Here is a 16,474-nt window from a genome sequence, read left to right as displayed (position 1 = left end):
ATACATCTCTCTACCAACTTCCCAATCTCTCCTGGTGTCTGTGTGTGGAATTAGAGCCTATTTAAAACCAACCCCGCGGTCTCATTAATGAATTAAGCCTGAGTGCCGGTGGCTCCTGGGCGGTGGTTATCACTGCAGCTCAGGACACATGGTGTCTCAATAACAGAATTACACTACCCCACCACAGGGCTCAGAGGAGGTGGGAAGGGATGAGGGGGGACTGACTGACTTGACGGCTTTGAGGGACAGACAGTCATACAGACAGAGAATCAGACAGATGGGGAGACAGAAGAACAGTCCTCCTGTGTGTCCAGAAGCCTGATAGTCTCCTGCTTTAAATCACTGTGTTTATGAGCTGCTGAGAGCCCAGGTGGTGATTGGGGGGGGGGGATCCGTTCACCACACTCAGTCTCCCACCTCCTCAGCCCACCCTCTCCCACACTCCTCTCCCCGTGGCTCCAGTGTGTGTGTTCTCTCCCTGGTGGTTCCAGAGGGCCGCTTTATCTTCCCCTCCTAGCAGGGTCTCTAAATCACCGTGGTAACAGCCCTCCTCATCTCCTGCTAATTCCTCTGCTCACTGAAACATTGACTGAACACACACACACACACACACACACACTCACAAACACGGCCCTCTACTTTTCCACTCCTCTTCTCTCTCGGTGGCATTGCATTTGCAGTGGGTAGATGACAGTTGGATTTGGAGTGTGTGTGTGTGTTGGACACCTGCCTGATACACAACAGTCTGGTACAAAAGAGAAAAAGAAAGAACTTGACAACAAAACAAGCAGAGTTGGTAAACCAGATATGTGTCCTCTGACTGTTTTATTAAGACTTGAGGAATGTCAATAAGAGCTCTTCTAGAGGTTAGTAACACAGACTGACCAGCAGACAACATGACCTTCTATACTACACACACATAATGACCAACACACAGCATCATCTCCTAATAACCCAGAGACCGACAGCAACAGCAATGTACAGGCCAAACATTCCCTCATTGTGAAAAGTAACCAAGGTCTGAAAGGGCAGAGGAAGTGGCAAACATCCTGCTGATCGATCTGTGGCTGCCAACTGGCTAATGGCGCTCGGTGGCATGCGCAAACACACAGCAGCACGTCTATCACACTACAGACCCATCCTAGTGGTTTTGTAGCTCTGGTTCATTAAGCCCCTGGTCACCCCCTCACACACACACACTTCTGGAACCAAGGGCCGGTGCTGGTATTGTTACGAGAGGCCCCGGGGCAGTATGGGTAAAGTCCTTACTCTTTTGTTAATTGGAGCTGAGATTCCATCCCTCCATTCCCTCAGCAACCCCTCCTGGAGGAACAATGACTAATTGTCTAAAGTCCTCCTCAGTCAGCGTACCTCTAGATTACCCCCCCCCCCTCCCCAGTCTGTAATCCAGTCCTCAGTAACCCCTCCTGGAGGAACAATGACTAATTGTCTAGAGTCCTCCTCAGTCAGCGTACCTCTACATTACCTCTCCCCAGTCTGTCCTCCAGTCCTCAGTAACCATATTTTATCCCTACATATCTAGTCCATCCACCTCTACCTGGCTATAGTTGCAGTAGGATGAAAATGCACCAATGAGATGCTGATCTCAGGTCAGTTCTCCATTCTTTGGTTAGGATTTAGGCAGGGATTGAGAGAAGGTAAGCTGATCTAGATGTGTCTAAGGGCGACTTTTACCGAAAGCTGCTCCGCTAACGCACCCCAGCCCAGTTACTGCTCCAGCAGAGGTGTCACTGGGTCAGCCTGAGGATGTACCCGTGCAGCTGGTCTGAGAAGGCCTCCAGGGAGAACTTCTCCTGAACCCGCCTTCTGCCGGCCTGGCCCATGTCCCTGCGGAGCTGGGGGTCTCTGAACAGCTTCTCCATGGCCAGGGAGAAGGCCTCGGCCGTGGGCTCACACAGGAAGCCCGTCTCCCCGTCACCTACACTCTCCAGAGGCCCTCCAGACCTCACAGCAATGACGGGACAGCAGCAGTACATGGCCTCCACTGGCACTATCCCAAAGTGCTCTCTGCTGGGCGTGTAGAGGACGCATGCACTGCCCCGCAACAGCGCCACCTTCTGGCTGTCTGAGGGAGAGCGCAGGAAGGTGACAGAGTCCTCCAATCCCAGCCGTGCTGCTAGCTCCTTCAGCTCAGCATAGTGCTGGACATTCTCAGCAACACGGCCGTCGTACCCCCCTGCCACCACCAGGTGGATTCCTGCCTGGTCCCCTGTGGCGAGGCGGGTCTTCAGGGAAGAGAGGCCCTCCAGGGCCAGACCCAGGCTCTTCTTCCTCTCATAGCGGTTCAGAGACAGGAAGAGGCAGGACACACCTTCAGGGATCAAGCCCCCCAGACCCTGCTCTAGCTGCTCCTCAGGGGGGCTGTCAAAGCTGTGTGTGTTGAGGGAGGGATAGAGGACGTCAGTCTGGACCCCATCCAGGGAACGGAAGGTCTCCCTAAAGACCACTGCGGTGAAACAACTGTTCACCAGCACCTGGGACAAGAAACAAGAAGGATCAGTCAGTGATATCTCATCAACAAGGTCAGAGGAGAGAGCTCAATTGGGAAAATCAAAACTAGTTTCTATTGAAATTAAATGAATGAAACTGTTGGTATTTTCTACTCTTAAAATCTAATCCTTCTTTCTCTGGTTCTATACTCTAATCCTTCTTTCTCTGGTTCTATACTCTAATCCTTCTTTCTCTGGTTCTATACTCTAATCCTTCTTTCTCTGGTTCTATACTCTAATCCTTCTTTCTCTGGTTCTATACTCTAATCCTTCTTTCTCTGGTTCTATACTCTAATCCTTCTTTCTCTGGTTCTATACTCTAATCCTTCTTTCTCTGGTTCTATACTCTAATCCTTCTTTCTCTGATTCTATACTCTAATCCTTCTTTCTCTGGTTCTATACTCTAATCCTTCTTTCTCTGGCTCTATACTCGCACCATATCAGCCATGCCAGTGGTGAGTTCCTCCAGTCTGTCTATGGGGGCGCGGTAGAGCTTTTTCAGAGCTGAGCCTCTCTGGGTCAGGAGCTGGTCTGGGAAATGACAGTAGAACAGAACCTTTTTCTTCTGACGAGACAACCTCAGGACTGGGATACACACCGACACCTGTAATAGGAGAGAGAGTAGGGTTGTATCTACTACAATCACAACTACAGAAAAAGTGAAAGCAAAAAAGACGAGTGTGAAGGTGAGAGACAAAATGAAAAGGTAACCTAGACCTTAGTGCTGCTTTTGATTCCATCGATCACCACATTCTTTCTTTTGGAGAGATTGGAAACCCAAATTGGTCTACACGGACAAGTTCTGGCCTGGTTTAGATCTTACCTGTCGGAAAGATATCAGTCTCTGTGAATAGTTTGTCCTCTGACAAATAAACTGTACATTTCGGTGTTCCTCAAGGTTCAGTTTTAGGACCTCTATGGTTTTCACTATATATTTTACCTCTTGGGGATGTCATTCAAATACATAATGTTAACTTTCACTGCTATGCGGATGACACACAGCTGTACATTTCAATGAAACATGGTGAAGTCCCAAAATTGCCCTCGCTAGAAGCTTGTGTTTCAGACATAAGGAAGTGGATGGCTGCAAACTTTCTACTTTTAAACTCTGACATTACAGAGATGCTTGTTCTAGGTCCCAGGAAACAAAGAGATCTTCTGTTGAATCTGACAATTAATCTTGATGGTTGTACAGTCAAATCAAATAAAACTGTGAAGGACCTCGGCGTTACTCTGGACCCTGATCTCTTTTGATGAACATATCAAGACAGCTTTTTTCCATCTACGTAACATTGCAAAAATCAGAAACTTTCTGCCAAAAATTATGCAGAAAAATAATCCATGCTTTTGTTACTTCTAGGTTAAACTACTGCAATGCTCTACTTTCTGGCTACCCGGATAAAGCACTAAATAAACTTCAGTTAGTGCTAAATACGGCTGCTAGAATCCTGACTAGAACCAAAAAAATGTATCATATTACTCCAGTGCTAGTCTCCCTACACTGGCTTCCTTTCAAGGCAAGGGCTGATTTCAGGTTTTACTGCTAACCTACAAAGCATTACATGGGCTTGCTCATACCCATCTTTCCGATTTGGTCCTGCCGTACATACCTACACGTACGCTACGGTCACATGATGCAGGCCTCCTAATTGTCTCTAGAATTTCTAAGCAAACAGCTGGAGGCAGGGCTTTCTCCTATAGAGCTCCATTTTTATGGAATGGTCTGCCTACCCATGTGAGAGACGCAGACTCGGTCTCAACTTTTAAGTCTTTACTGAAGACTCATCTCTTCAGTGGGTCATATGATTGAGTGTAGTCTTGCCCAGGAGTGTGAAGGTGAACGGAAAGGCTCTGGAGCAACGAACCGCCCTTGCTGTCTCTGCCTGGCCGGTTCCCCTCTCTCCACGGGGATTCTCTGCCTCTAACCCTTTTACAGAGGCTGAGTCACTGGCTTACTGGTGCTCTTTCATGCCGTCCCTAGGAGGGACGTGATCTTCCTGTCTGGGTTGGCGCCCCCCTTGGGTTGTGCCGTGGCGGAGATCTGAGTGGGCTATAATCGGCCTTGTCTCAGGATGGTAAGTTGGTGGTTGAAGATATCCTCTAGTGGTGTGGGGGCTGTGCTTTGGCAAATTGGGTGGGGTTATATCCTTCCTGTGTGGCCCTGTCCGGGGGTATCATCGGATGGGGCCACAGTGTCTCCTGACCCCTCCTGTCTCAGCCTCCAGTATTTATGCTGCAGTAGTTTATGTGTCGGGGGGCTGGGGTCAGTTTGTTATATCTGGAGTACTTCTCCTGTCCTATTCGGTGTCCTGTGTGAATCTAAGTGTGCGTTCTCTAATTCTCTCCTTCTCTCTTTCTTTCTCTCTCTCGGAGGACCTGAGCCCTAGGACCATGCCCCAGGACTACCTGACATGATGACTCCTTGCTGTCCCCAGTCCACCTGGCCATGCTGCTGCTCCAGTTTCAACTTCCACCTGACTGTGCTGCTGCTCCAGTTTCAACTGTTCTGCCTTATTATTATTCGACCATGCTGGTCATTTATGAACATTTGAACATCTTGGCCATGTTCTGTTATAATCTCCACCCGGCACAGCCAGAAGAGGACTGGCCACCCCACATAGCCTGGTTCCTCTCTAGGTTTCTTCCTAGGTATTGGCCTTTCTAGGGAGTTTTTCCTAGCCACCGTGCTTCTACACCTGCATTGCTTGCTGTTTGGGGTTTTAGGCTGGGTTTCTGTACAGCACTTTGAGATATCAGCTGATGTACGAAGGGCTATATAAATAAATTTGATTTGATTTGATGTGTCGGGGGGCTAGGGTCAGTTTGTTATATCTGGAGTACTTCTCCTGTCTTATACGGTGTCCTGTATGAATTTAAGTATGCTCTCTCTAATTCTCTCTTTCTTTCTCTCTCTCTGAGGACCTAAGCCCTAGGATCATGCCTCAGGACTACCTGGCATGATGACTCCTTGCTGTCCCCAGTTCACCTGGCTGTGCTTTTGCTCCAGTATCAACTCTTCTGCCTGTGGCTATGGAACCCTGACCTGTTCACCGGATGTGCTACCTGTCCCAGACCTGCTGTTTTCAAACTCTCTAGAGACAGCAGGAGCGTTAGAGATACTCTTAATGATCGGCTATGAAAAGCCAACTGACATTTACCCCTGAGGTGCTGACTTGCTGCACCCTCGACAACTACTGTGATTATTATTATTTGACCATGCTGGTCATTTATGAACATTCGAACATCTTGGCCATGTTCTGTTATAATCTCCACCCGACACAGCCAGAAGAGGACTGGCCACCCCTCATAGTCTGGTTCCTCTCTAGGTTTCTTCCTAGGTTTTGGCCTTTCTAGGGAGTTTTTCCTAGCCACCGTGCTTCTACACCTGCATTGCTTGCTGTTTGGGGTTTTAGGCTGGGTTTCTGTACAGCACTTTGAGATATCAGCTGATGTAAGAATGGCTTTATAAATACATTTTTATTTGATTTATGCTGAAGTGAAGAGAAAAAAAATATGTTGTCGGTGTGTCACAAACCTGATCACAGAAGACCACGTCGTACTCTACTCCACTGAGGAAGACCAGGTAGAGAGCTACGTAGATCATCCTGAGGTAGGCACACAGGGCATGCAGGTACCCAAACACACTGGTGGGCAACCAGTCACCAACACACACCTGGAGATGACAAACAGGGTCAGATAGGAAAACAGTGCGAGTGTGTTTGTGTGTGTTATAACACTGTTATTAGATTACACTGTTATAGACACCCACCACGTTCAGGTCTGGGTCCAGTGTCTCTGAGAAGCAGTGTGTGGGATCATGGTGGGCCGTCCAGATCTGAACACTGCAGCCGCGAGAGCGTAGAGCTACAGCTGCATCCACCACCAGCCTCTCTGCACCACCTATACCCAGGTCTGGGTGGAGAAACACCACCCGCACCATCCTGGAGGAGACAGACAACATGTTTAAAGAAGCCTGATGACACTGACAGGTTCGTCATCAACATGGGGCTTGTTCAGAAGGGTCAGACAGTATTAATACATTCAATACAACGTTACAGAATGGAGGACATTATTGACATGGCAGAGAGGTGGATTGTTTAGTCTACAATGCCACAACCCATAGAAAGTTCTCCCGTTGAATTGGCTAAGCTCCATAGCATCAGCTAACCGTGATGTTGTTGAAAAAGTCAATAGATATCTCTAGCCGCCAGCTACACTAAACACAGTGAACATAGAGCTTATATCAACCTGAGAGTAGCTAGTATCACAGAGACCAGCTAGTATGCATTCGTTACTAATTCAGTGTGGACGTTGTCTGTCATAAACTTTACCTTTCACTCCTTGATAATGCAGTCTGTCCAACTTGTGTCCAGGAAATAGTGGTCAACTTACGAACACTAATAGGCCACTGTGCCTACTAATCGACATGATGGCTCAAATGTTCAATTCATTTACAACGGCAAAATCCCCCTGTGTTGAACCAAAATAGAGTCAGATGACACCCTCTGGAGCACGTCGCTTCCTATGAGACACGTCACCTCTCTCGGCACGCACACTTTTCATTTGCCTTTCGTTCAAACTCCAAAATTAGATTAAACAAATTAGAAATTAAAGTAACTTTTTTTTATAAATAATTTTTACCATGAGATTATATATTAATCTACAATTTGTAATAAATTGAATCCGTTAGATGTCAATTATGAGCTTCTTGGTTCAGGCTTGACATAGGGCACCTAAAATGGTCCTTCGTTCTGTAATCGTGTCCTTTTTAGACAAGCGTCATCTTTCTTGGATTCCTTCTGAATTTGTAGCGATTTGTGTACAGCACTGCTGCCCTTTTGACGTGGACTTCAGTTCGAAGAACAGTTGACGTTTTCTTCTTTAGCTGAAATCCAAAGTGCAACTTAAAATGGTAAGAATTCTATAATTTTTCCAAATAATTTATATCGTTGTACACCTCTAACTTGGCTTTAGCCAACTGACTAGCTACCTTACGTTAGCTCTCATTCAATTTAGCTAGGCATAACAGAGACATTCAATTAGCCTCTGTTAGCAAGCTAACCTAGTACAATTGCAGGCATGATGTTATAGATTAGTCTTATTTAACATTGCTGTTTTATATTATAATCATTCTTTACCGCCGAGGTGACTGTCAGGTTTAGAAGCCATCTAAAGTAGCCAGCTAGCTAAAGTTAGTTAGTATGATGATCCATGATCTATTTGTAGACGTGGCTATTTTTCGAATCAGCGAATCTTTATTCTGTTATATGTAAGACAGCCAGACTATCACAAACAATCATTGCAATGACATGATCATTTAGAAATTACATTTGACTACGCTGTTCATGGCGCTTTAGGGTACTCATCGCTGGTAAAGAGGGCCTCTAGTAGTAGCTAGTGAGCTTATATATATGATGATGATGAAGTTATTTGTGATTATCATTTCAGAGAACCCCACATCCAAAGTGGGTCATATCCAATGGTTCCATTTCTGTTTTATTCTGTAATCTTAGTATTTTGTGTGTTTTTAAAGTAACTGTCTCTTCCTCAGCCTGGACCAGCATCAAGTGCAACTAATGTCGGTGCAGGGAGCCGATCCCCCAGCAAGACAGTGGCCCCCCGCGCAGCAGGATCCACAGTCCGACAGAGGTAATAATAATAATAATAATTTATTACATTTCTATAGCTCTTTCATAATCTCAAAGCGCTTCAAAAACAAAATACCAATACATCATCATGGTGCATGGCAGCAAGAGCCACACACAACCTCACCCAACGCAGAAGGATCTACAACAAACACCAAGACTCCAGTCAGACTCAAGACATTACATACTGGTACCCTTAACCACCCTCAAGCATCAACATTACCACCTAGCTCCAACCTATAACACAGTATTACATTACTAAAATCAACTACATTTTAGGTAGACTAGAGGATGTAAAATGATTTGGGACCCTCCCCTGTCTCTCTGACACAATACTGTAGGTAGAGTGATGGTGTTTAGATATCCCTCTGCGTAGATACCAAGAGATAGATGTTGGTGCTTTAGGCTTAATCAGTATGTAATCAGAGCCTCGCTGTCATCATCATTACCCATTACTACCTTATCCCTCATTCACTCATTACCTCATTTAGCCCCCTTTTAATCTCAGCGGATGTGTACAGCAGTTATGAATCACTACATCAGGACATTAACTACAGGAGCAAGTCTGAACACAAACTGCTGTAGTAGAGGGAGTTGGGTACTATAATACTTCTACCTCAAACGGCAGTGTTTCCCCTACATTCATTTAGCAGCGGTGGCCCACTGCTTTTTTAATGTGTATATCCAGGGGTCACATTCGCTTTTAGAAATCTGCATTTTCAAAAAGTGGACGAACAAAGAATCAGCGTTTCTTTAAACCACTTAACTCGACTTCCAATAGGAAACCGGTTTGGATTAGGGGCCTGCAACTGGTTTTACTTCACACAAAATGCATTGGTTCAACACATTCGGCAGAAAATCGTTTTCATCAAATGTCAACAGAAGTGCAACGCTATTTGGCTAGCAGCCACATGTAAATTGGCTTACAATGAAAAAGCAAGGTATTTCTTGCAAAACCTTTGCATGGCCATATTTCTGATGTTTATAGGGAATGTAGCTGGCTGGGTTCTTTCTAATGCTTTGTTTAGCATTTTAACTGGCTGCAGGAGAGAAGAAACACCAGAGAAAAGTATCCTACACATCAGTGGAGTGCAACTGAAGCACAAATTACCTTTTACATTACTGATTTGGAGCGAACCCTGACTGAAGCAGGGCAGAATTTACAATAAGCATTTAAGATCTGTATTTACAAAATGCTACAAGAAATATTTTTTCAGCTTTTAAAAAAAACAACAATTCTGTGTAAAACCCCCCAGAATCCTCCGTTAGCGCGACCCATGATATCTCTGCTGAGAAGCACTTTTAAATTGATGGTAATTGGCTCAATGACTGGAAGTCTATGGGAACGGCTAGCATGTCATTGCGTTACTGCTAGTAGCAATGCACCCCCCCCCCCCCCCCCGCTACCCTTGCCACCACTGCTGGGGGGAAAATCCTGCGGGAAACACTGGACAGTGTCTGTGATTTGTCATTTCACACAATAATGTTATGGGTTCAGATATGGCTTAGAACTGCACAGTCTCTGCAGAGGCAGTATTTCCTACAGCCTCTGTTTTTACATCTAACCATCTGAGACTCAAATGGTCAAAACTGTAGCAAATGAAGTTAATTGTTTCAGTGTGCAGACAACTCTGTAAAGGTGTGACTGACATGCTCTCATGTAAATAGCTTGTCTCTTGTATATGATGTTATAGCTCCTATGTTGTGTCTCGTATGTGTGATGTCACAGGAAAGCAACGAGCAGTGGCACACGCAGTGCAGGCAGGACCACAGCGTCAGCGGGCGGCACAGGGGGCATGTGGCGCTTCTACACTGAGGACTCACCAGGACTCAAAGTGTGAGTGTATATACACACAAACATACACACTCACAAAGTCTCTAGGATTCCTTCAAATGCATATATATATATATATATATATATATATATATATATATATATATATATATATATATATATATATATATATATATATATATATATATATATATATATATATATATATATAATCACACACAGAGTAGGTATGTACAGTGTTTATGAGGAAGAGCATGAATGTTTAATGGCAGTAAATGAGACTTGGTGGACTGAGGCTAAATGCTGATCAGACCCCAGGGTGTGTATGTTCCTGGAGCCTGCCCCCTTACAGACACCGTGAGTTCAGCTCCATACTTTTCCTTAACACTGAACACTACAGCTTTCTAAGTCTGGCTGCTTTCTGACGCTCGGGCCGCTGTTCTATGCCTCCTGGTCACAGTTCTAGACTGAGACCACTACTGACAACGGTTAGAGATCTCCTCTACTCCACACAGTTCCAGTTGTTCTGCTGTAGTTACTGAGGGTGTTGCTCCTGTAGTCCAGGACGGACGGTTGTACGGTGGTGTGTATCGAGTGTGTGTGTTGAACGCTGGTCTCAGAGCTTCATTAAGATCTACTCAGAAAGGTCAAGTCAATTACAGCCTTCAGAGAGGAGGGGGGTGGGGTTGGTATGGTAACACTCTCTCTCCCCCCACCCTTCCACTTCAGGGATGGCGCACCGCCTTCTCATCAAATCCTCATCAATGAATTCAGAAACACAATAGGACCACATCTCTACTGCCTCCCAGGCAATGTTTCCCCTAGAATTGATCTCGATGGGGTGTAGAGGCACCCACATCTGCCAGAGTGGAGATTTTCAATGAAAGCAATTTGACCAGTTGGGAGCAGAGGGTATCAGTGCTAGACAGTTATGGGAGGCTTGCCCCACCTCAGTAATGCTAGGAGAAACACTGGTCCCAGTTCAATGGTGGTAATTAAGCAATAAGCCATGAGGGGGTGTGGATCATGGCCAATATACCACGGCTAAGGGCTGTTCTTATCCACAACGCTGAGTGCCTGGACACCGCCCTTAGCCATGATATATTGCCCATATACCACAAACCCCGGGGTGCCTTATTGCTATTATAAACTGGTTACCATTGTCATTAAAGCAGTAAAAATGAAAGTTTTGTCAAACCTGTGGTATTTTTTTGAACCTTTATTTTACTAGGCAAGTCAGTTAAGAACACATTTTTATTTTCAATGACGGCCTAGGAACAGTGGGTTAACTGCCTGTTCAGGGGCAGAACAACAGATTTGTACCTTGTCAGCTCGGATTTGAACTTGCAACCTTTCGGTTACTAGTCCAACACTCTAACCACTAGGCTACCCTGCCGCCCCGTTCTGATACACCACGCCTGTCAGCCAATCGGCATTCAGGGCTCGAACCACCCAGTTTATAAGGCTGGTTGGAGCTCAAAAGAGCTCCATATGAACCACCTGTCTGAAATAATGCTTTTTAGCCTATTTATTGATGTAAAACCAGTCGATGGAAATACATTTGACTCGTCCAGTTACTCACCCAATGCATATATTATATATATATATTATATATGCACATATTTCGCAAAACAAAGCCTCCTTCACTCATGCTGCCAAACATAACCTTGTAAAACTGACCATCCTATCAATCCTGGCGATGTCATTTACAAAATAGCCTCCAATACCCTACCCTACAAATTGGATGCAGTCTATCACAGTGCAATCTGGTTTGTCACCAAAGCCCCATATACTACCCACCATTGCGACCTGTACGCTCTCGTTGGCTGGCCCTCGCTTCATACTCGTCGCCAAACCCACTGGCTCCATGTCATCTACAAGACCCTGCTAGGTAAAGTCCCCCCTTATCTCAGCTCGCTGGTCACCATAGCATCTCCCACCTGTAGGACACGCTCCAGCAGGTATATCTCTCTAGTCACCCCCAAAACCAATTCTTTCTTTGGCCGCCTCTCCTTCCAGTTCTCTGCTGCCAATGACTGGAACGAACTACAAAAATCTCTGAAACTGGAAACGCTTATCTCCCTCACTAGCTTTAAGCACCAACTGTCAGAGCAGCTCACAGATTACTGCACCTGTACATAGCCCACCTATAATTTAGCCCAAACAACTACCTCTTTCCCTACTGTATTTAATGTATTTATTTATCTTGCTCCTTTGCACCCCATTATTTTTATTTCTACTTTGCACATTCTTCCATTGCAAATCTACCATTCCAGTGTTTTACTTGCTATATTGTATTAACTTTGCCACCATGGCCTTTTTGCCTTTACCTCCCTTATCTCACCTCATTTGCTCACATCGTATATAGACTTGTTTCTACTGTATTATTGACTATATGTCTGTTTTACTCCATGTGTAACTCTGTCGTTGTATCTGTCGAACTGCTTTGCTTTATCTTGGCCAGGTCGCAATTGTAAATGAGAACTTGTTCTCAACTTTCCTACCTGGTTAAATAAAGGTGAAATAAATAAAATATGGGTCCAGTAAATTTCAAATGCTCTCGGTCAAATGTCCGGAGCCACGTTTTCCTAATGGAAACCCTGTACAACACTAAGCCCCAGGCTACTTCTCTTTCCTGCTCTCTCACTATATATACAAACGTATTTGGACACCCCTTCAAATTAGGGGATTTGTCCAGCACACAGCCATGCTATCATAGACAAACATTGTCAGTAGAACGGCCTTACTGAAGAGCTCAGTGACTTTCAACGTGGCACTGTCATAGGATGCCACCTTTTCAACAAGTCAGTTCGTCAAATTTCTGCCCTGCTAGAGCTGCCCCAGTCAACTAAGTGCTGTTACTATGAAGTGGAAATGTCTAGGAGCAACAACGTCTCGGCCGCGAAGTGGTAGGCCACATAAGCTCACAGAACGGGACAGCCGAGTGCTGAACCACTTGCAACACTCACTACCGAGTTCTAAACTTCCTTTGGAAGCAACGTCAGCAAAGTAACTGTTTTTCGAGAGCATCATGAAATAGGTTTCCATGGCCGAGTAGCCCCACACAAGCCTAAGATCACCATGCGCTATGCCATGGTGATGAATCACGCTTCACCATCTGGCAGTCCAACGGACTAAATCTGGGTTTGGCGGATGCCAGGAGAATGCTACCTGCCCGACTGAATGGTTCCAACTGTAAAGTTTGGTGGTGGAGGAATAATGGTCTCAGGCTGTTTTGCATGGTTTGGGCTATGTCTCTTAGTTCCAGAGAAGGGAAGTCTTAACGCTACAATGACGTTCTAGACGATTCTGTGCTTCCAACTTTGTGGCAACAGTTTGAGGAAGCCACTTTCCTGTTTCAGCATGACCATAACCCCATGCACAAAGTGAGGTAGATACAAAAATTATTTGTCAAGATCAGTGTGGAAGAACTTGACTGGCTTGCACAGAGCCCTGACCTCAACCCCATCGAACTTCATTGGGATGAATTGGAACACCTATTGCGAGCCAGGCCTAATCAACCAACATCATTGCCTGACCTGAATGGAAGCAAGTTCCCACAGTAATGTTCTGGTGGAAAGCCTTCCCAGAAGAGTGGAGGCTGTTATAGCATCGAAGGAAGCGACCAACTCTTAATTTTCATGATACTAGAATGAGATGTCCACATACTTTTGGTCATGTAGTGTATAGCTCCACAAGTGCATACTGGAGGGCCCTCAAACTCAACTCTGGACCTGGAAGCCAGTTCTACTGCTTTGTGTCATTGTTCCCCTCTAGTCAGGGACTGATTTAGACCTGGCACACCAGGTGTGTGTAATTAATGATCAGGTAGAACAGAAGCAGCAGACTCTGTACCTCGTAGGGTGAGTTGAATACCACTGCTGTAGGGGTTTGGGATTGTGCCACTGTTTTCTGTGTGTGTATGCATAGTAACCTATGTCTCTCCTCTGTGTATGGGTGGTAACCTGTGTGTGTATGGTTGGTAACGTATGAGTGGTAACCTGTGTGTGTGGTCTCTCCTCAGAGGTCCAGTACCAGTGCTGGTGATGAGTTTGCTGTTCATCGCGTCGGTCTTCATGCTGCACATCTGGGGGAAGTACACCCGCTCCTAAACCTCGCCCCATGACCCTTCACCCTCAACCCCTGACCCTGCGGCGCAGCTTCTTAACACATCAGACCTGGACCAAACAACCAACCAACCTGAATCCCCAACAACACTACTCGCCTGTCCCGGCGGGCGGTACAGACCCAATCTGCCTGGTGTTCTCTTAGAGCAGGGCAGCAGTCTAGTGTCCAACTCAAACTGAACTGCAGACCACCAGTGTGTTGACCTTGAACACAGATCATCTAGGACTGAATCCTGACATGAGACTCATCTCCTACTGGCTGCTGTAGGTCCTGTTGATGACAATGGGTGATTCCTCTCCAGTAAGGATCAGGCACCTAGTCCCCTCATCAGGACGTCAGTAAGCATCTATATATTTCAGCCTGAATTGGAACCTGTAGATGTTTTGTTAACATCATTTGGACAACATTTTTATTGTGATATTGTACAATAAATGAACTCAAACAGAATTTGTTGTGTGTTGGATGTCCATATTAGCATTTACACTCTGTAAAACTGCTTCATGCAAATTCATGATCCTTGAGTGTCTCTCAGGACACCTTGTCTGCTGCCAATCATGGTCTTTAGTGTCTGTATGTGGGTTTCCCATTGCACTGTATTAGACCATGTCCCAGAGCTCATGTACTGTACACTGCCTTTGGCAAAGTGTAGCTAATTTAGTGTGGATCAATCAATGTCCGTACTGGACAATTACATGGCACCGTATACCTTGTGTATATACTGTATGGACCAAGGGAGCGGTTAGGTTTTATAGACTATTTAATGTTAGATTTCTATTGAAATGCGCTACTAATTCAAGCATTACCCATGGCACGGTATGGGTATGTGACAGGTGTGTAGGTTTCCTGCCAGGTACAGGCTGTATCAGGTATGTTCAGAAGAGCACCAGCCTTTTTCAAACTGCTCCTCAGGGACCCCCAGACATTTCACCATTTTGTTGTAGCGCTGAAATCGCACACCTCATTCAGTTAGTCAAGGGCTTGATGATTAGTTGACTCCGCTGTGCTAGCTCTGGAACAGTTCAAGGTATGGAAAGGCCTGGGGGTCCCTGAGGAGGAGTTTGACAAGGCTTGTCTTACATCAGGGCTTCCCAAACTCGGTCCTGGGGTCCCCCCTGGGTGAATGTTTTAGCTTTTCCCCAGGCACTACACAGCTGACTCAAATAACCAACTAATCAAGCTTTGATCATTTGAATCTGCTGTGTAGTGCTAGGGGCAAAACATAAATAACACATGCCCCCAGGGGGGCCCCAGGACCTAGTTTGGGAAACCTTTCCTCGACCGCATTAGAATAGCATCATCCTAAGGGGAGAGCAAAGGAATCTCTCACACACACACACACACACAGGGAAATAGGATAAACTGTAGGTCACTGTATAGTAACAAAATAATAGCCATAAGCTATGACTTCTATGGCTGACCATAAATTATGTGATAAATTCAAAGCGCTGTATGGGTACGTTCCATTACAACAGACTTTATTACAGTGGTGAAGAACCCTTCCTACTCTACCTCTATTTCTCTGGGAGGACATGCTCATACTAATACATGGAATGGTATTGACACACATTTGTATTTGATACCATTTCGTTCACTTAATTTCAGTCATTATTATGAGCCGTCCTCCCCTCACCAGCCTCCTGTGGAGAGGAGAATAAATATATGCTATTTAGAAGACGTTCTCCAAAGATGGGCATTTAATGAGTTTATTTTACATACGGATGGATCCGGTTATCAAACCCACTATCCTGGCTTTGGAAGTGCCTTGTTCTACCAAAGGATCTGCAGAGGACTACACAGGAGAGAGAAATATAAAGTGACTGATCTTCTCCCATCCTCTCTTCTCTTTGGTTCCTGTCATCCTCTCTTCTCTTTGGTTCCTGTCATCCTCTCCTCTCTCTTCTCTTTGGTTCCTGTCATCCTCTCCTCTCTCTTCTCTTTGGTTCCTCTCATCCTCTCCTCTCTCTTCTCTTTGGTTCCTCTCATCCTCTCCTCTCTCTTCTCTTTTCTTCCTCTCTCTTCTCTTTGCTTCCTCTCATCTCCTCGTCTCTTTGCTTCCTCTCATCTCATCTCTCTTCTCTTTGCTTCCTCTCATCCTCTCCTCTCTCTTCTCTTTGCTTCCTCTCATCTCCTCTCTCTTCTCTTTGCTTCCTCTCATCTCCTCTCTCTTCTCTTTGCTTCCTCTCATCTCCTCTCTCTTCTCATCCTCTCCTCTCTCTTCTCTTTGCTTCCTCTCATCTCCTCTCTCTTATCTTTGCTTCCTCTCATCCTCTCCTCTCTCTTCTCTTTGCTTCCTCTCATCCTCTCCTCTCTCTTCTCTTTGCTTCCTCTCATCTCCTCTCTTCTCTTTGCTTCCTCTCATCCTCTCCTCTCTCTTCTCTTTGCTTCCTCTCATCTCT

The 16,474-nt window shown here is 45.5% G+C and overlaps 2 protein-coding genes across 2 annotated transcripts; one reads left to right on the top strand and one right to left on the bottom strand.

The window, feature by feature from the left end:
• Positions 1-790: 790 nt before the first annotated feature.
• On the bottom strand, positions 791-7,038 carry alg2 (ALG2 alpha-1,3/1,6-mannosyltransferase). Its single transcript, XM_020470025.2, has 5 exons — positions 6,842-7,038; positions 6,280-6,451; positions 6,046-6,183; positions 2,947-3,114; positions 791-2,495 (listed from the first exon to the last, which is right to left on the bottom strand). The coding sequence occupies exons 2-5, from the start codon at positions 6,448-6,450 to the stop codon at positions 1,749-1,751; spliced, it is 1,224 nt and encodes a 407-aa protein (XP_020325614.1). The 5' UTR covers position 6,451; positions 6,842-7,038; the 3' UTR covers positions 791-1,748.
• A 220-nt stretch (positions 7,039-7,258) lies between these two features.
• sec61b (SEC61 translocon subunit beta) lies at positions 7,259-14,525 on the top strand. Its single transcript, XM_020470026.2, has 4 exons — positions 7,259-7,422; positions 8,062-8,159; positions 9,885-9,992; positions 13,975-14,525. Exons 1-4 carry the CDS (start codon positions 7,420-7,422, stop codon positions 14,060-14,062), a joined length of 297 nt encoding a protein of 98 aa, XP_020325615.1. The 5' UTR covers positions 7,259-7,419; the 3' UTR covers positions 14,063-14,525.
• The last annotated feature ends 1,949 nt before the right edge of the window (positions 14,526-16,474 follow it).

The sequence above is a fragment of the Oncorhynchus kisutch genome, unplaced genomic scaffold, assembly GCF_002021735.2.
Source record: "Oncorhynchus kisutch isolate 150728-3 unplaced genomic scaffold, Okis_V2 Okis02a-Okis13b_hom, whole genome shotgun sequence".
NCBI classification, from domain to species: Eukaryota; Metazoa; Chordata; class Actinopteri; order Salmoniformes; family Salmonidae; genus Oncorhynchus; species Oncorhynchus kisutch.
This window is presented reverse-complemented; position numbering and strand designations above follow the sequence as displayed.

Bases quoted from the DNA above. Each gene is read 5' to 3' on its own strand.
- sec61b (XM_020470026.2), top strand. The intron at 8,160-9,884 runs GTAATAATAATA...GTGATGTCACAG, and splicing joins GGATCCACAGTCCGACAGAG to GAAAGCAACGAGCAGTGGCA. The intron at 9,993-13,974 runs GTGAGTGTATAT...GTCTCTCCTCAG, and splicing joins GACTCACCAGGACTCAAAGT to AGGTCCAGTACCAGTGCTGG.
- alg2 (XM_020470025.2), bottom strand. From the start codon at position 6,450: ATGGTGCGGGTGGTGTTTCTCCACCCAGACCTGGGTATAGGTGGTGCA. The intron at 6,184-6,279 runs GTGGGTGTCTAT...TGTCATCTCCAG, and splicing joins TGGACCCAGACCTGAACGTG to GTGTGTGTTGGTGACTGGTT. The intron at 3,115-6,045 runs GTTTGTGACACA...CTCCTATTACAG, and splicing joins ACGTGGTCTTCTGTGATCAG to GTGTCGGTGTGTATCCCAGT.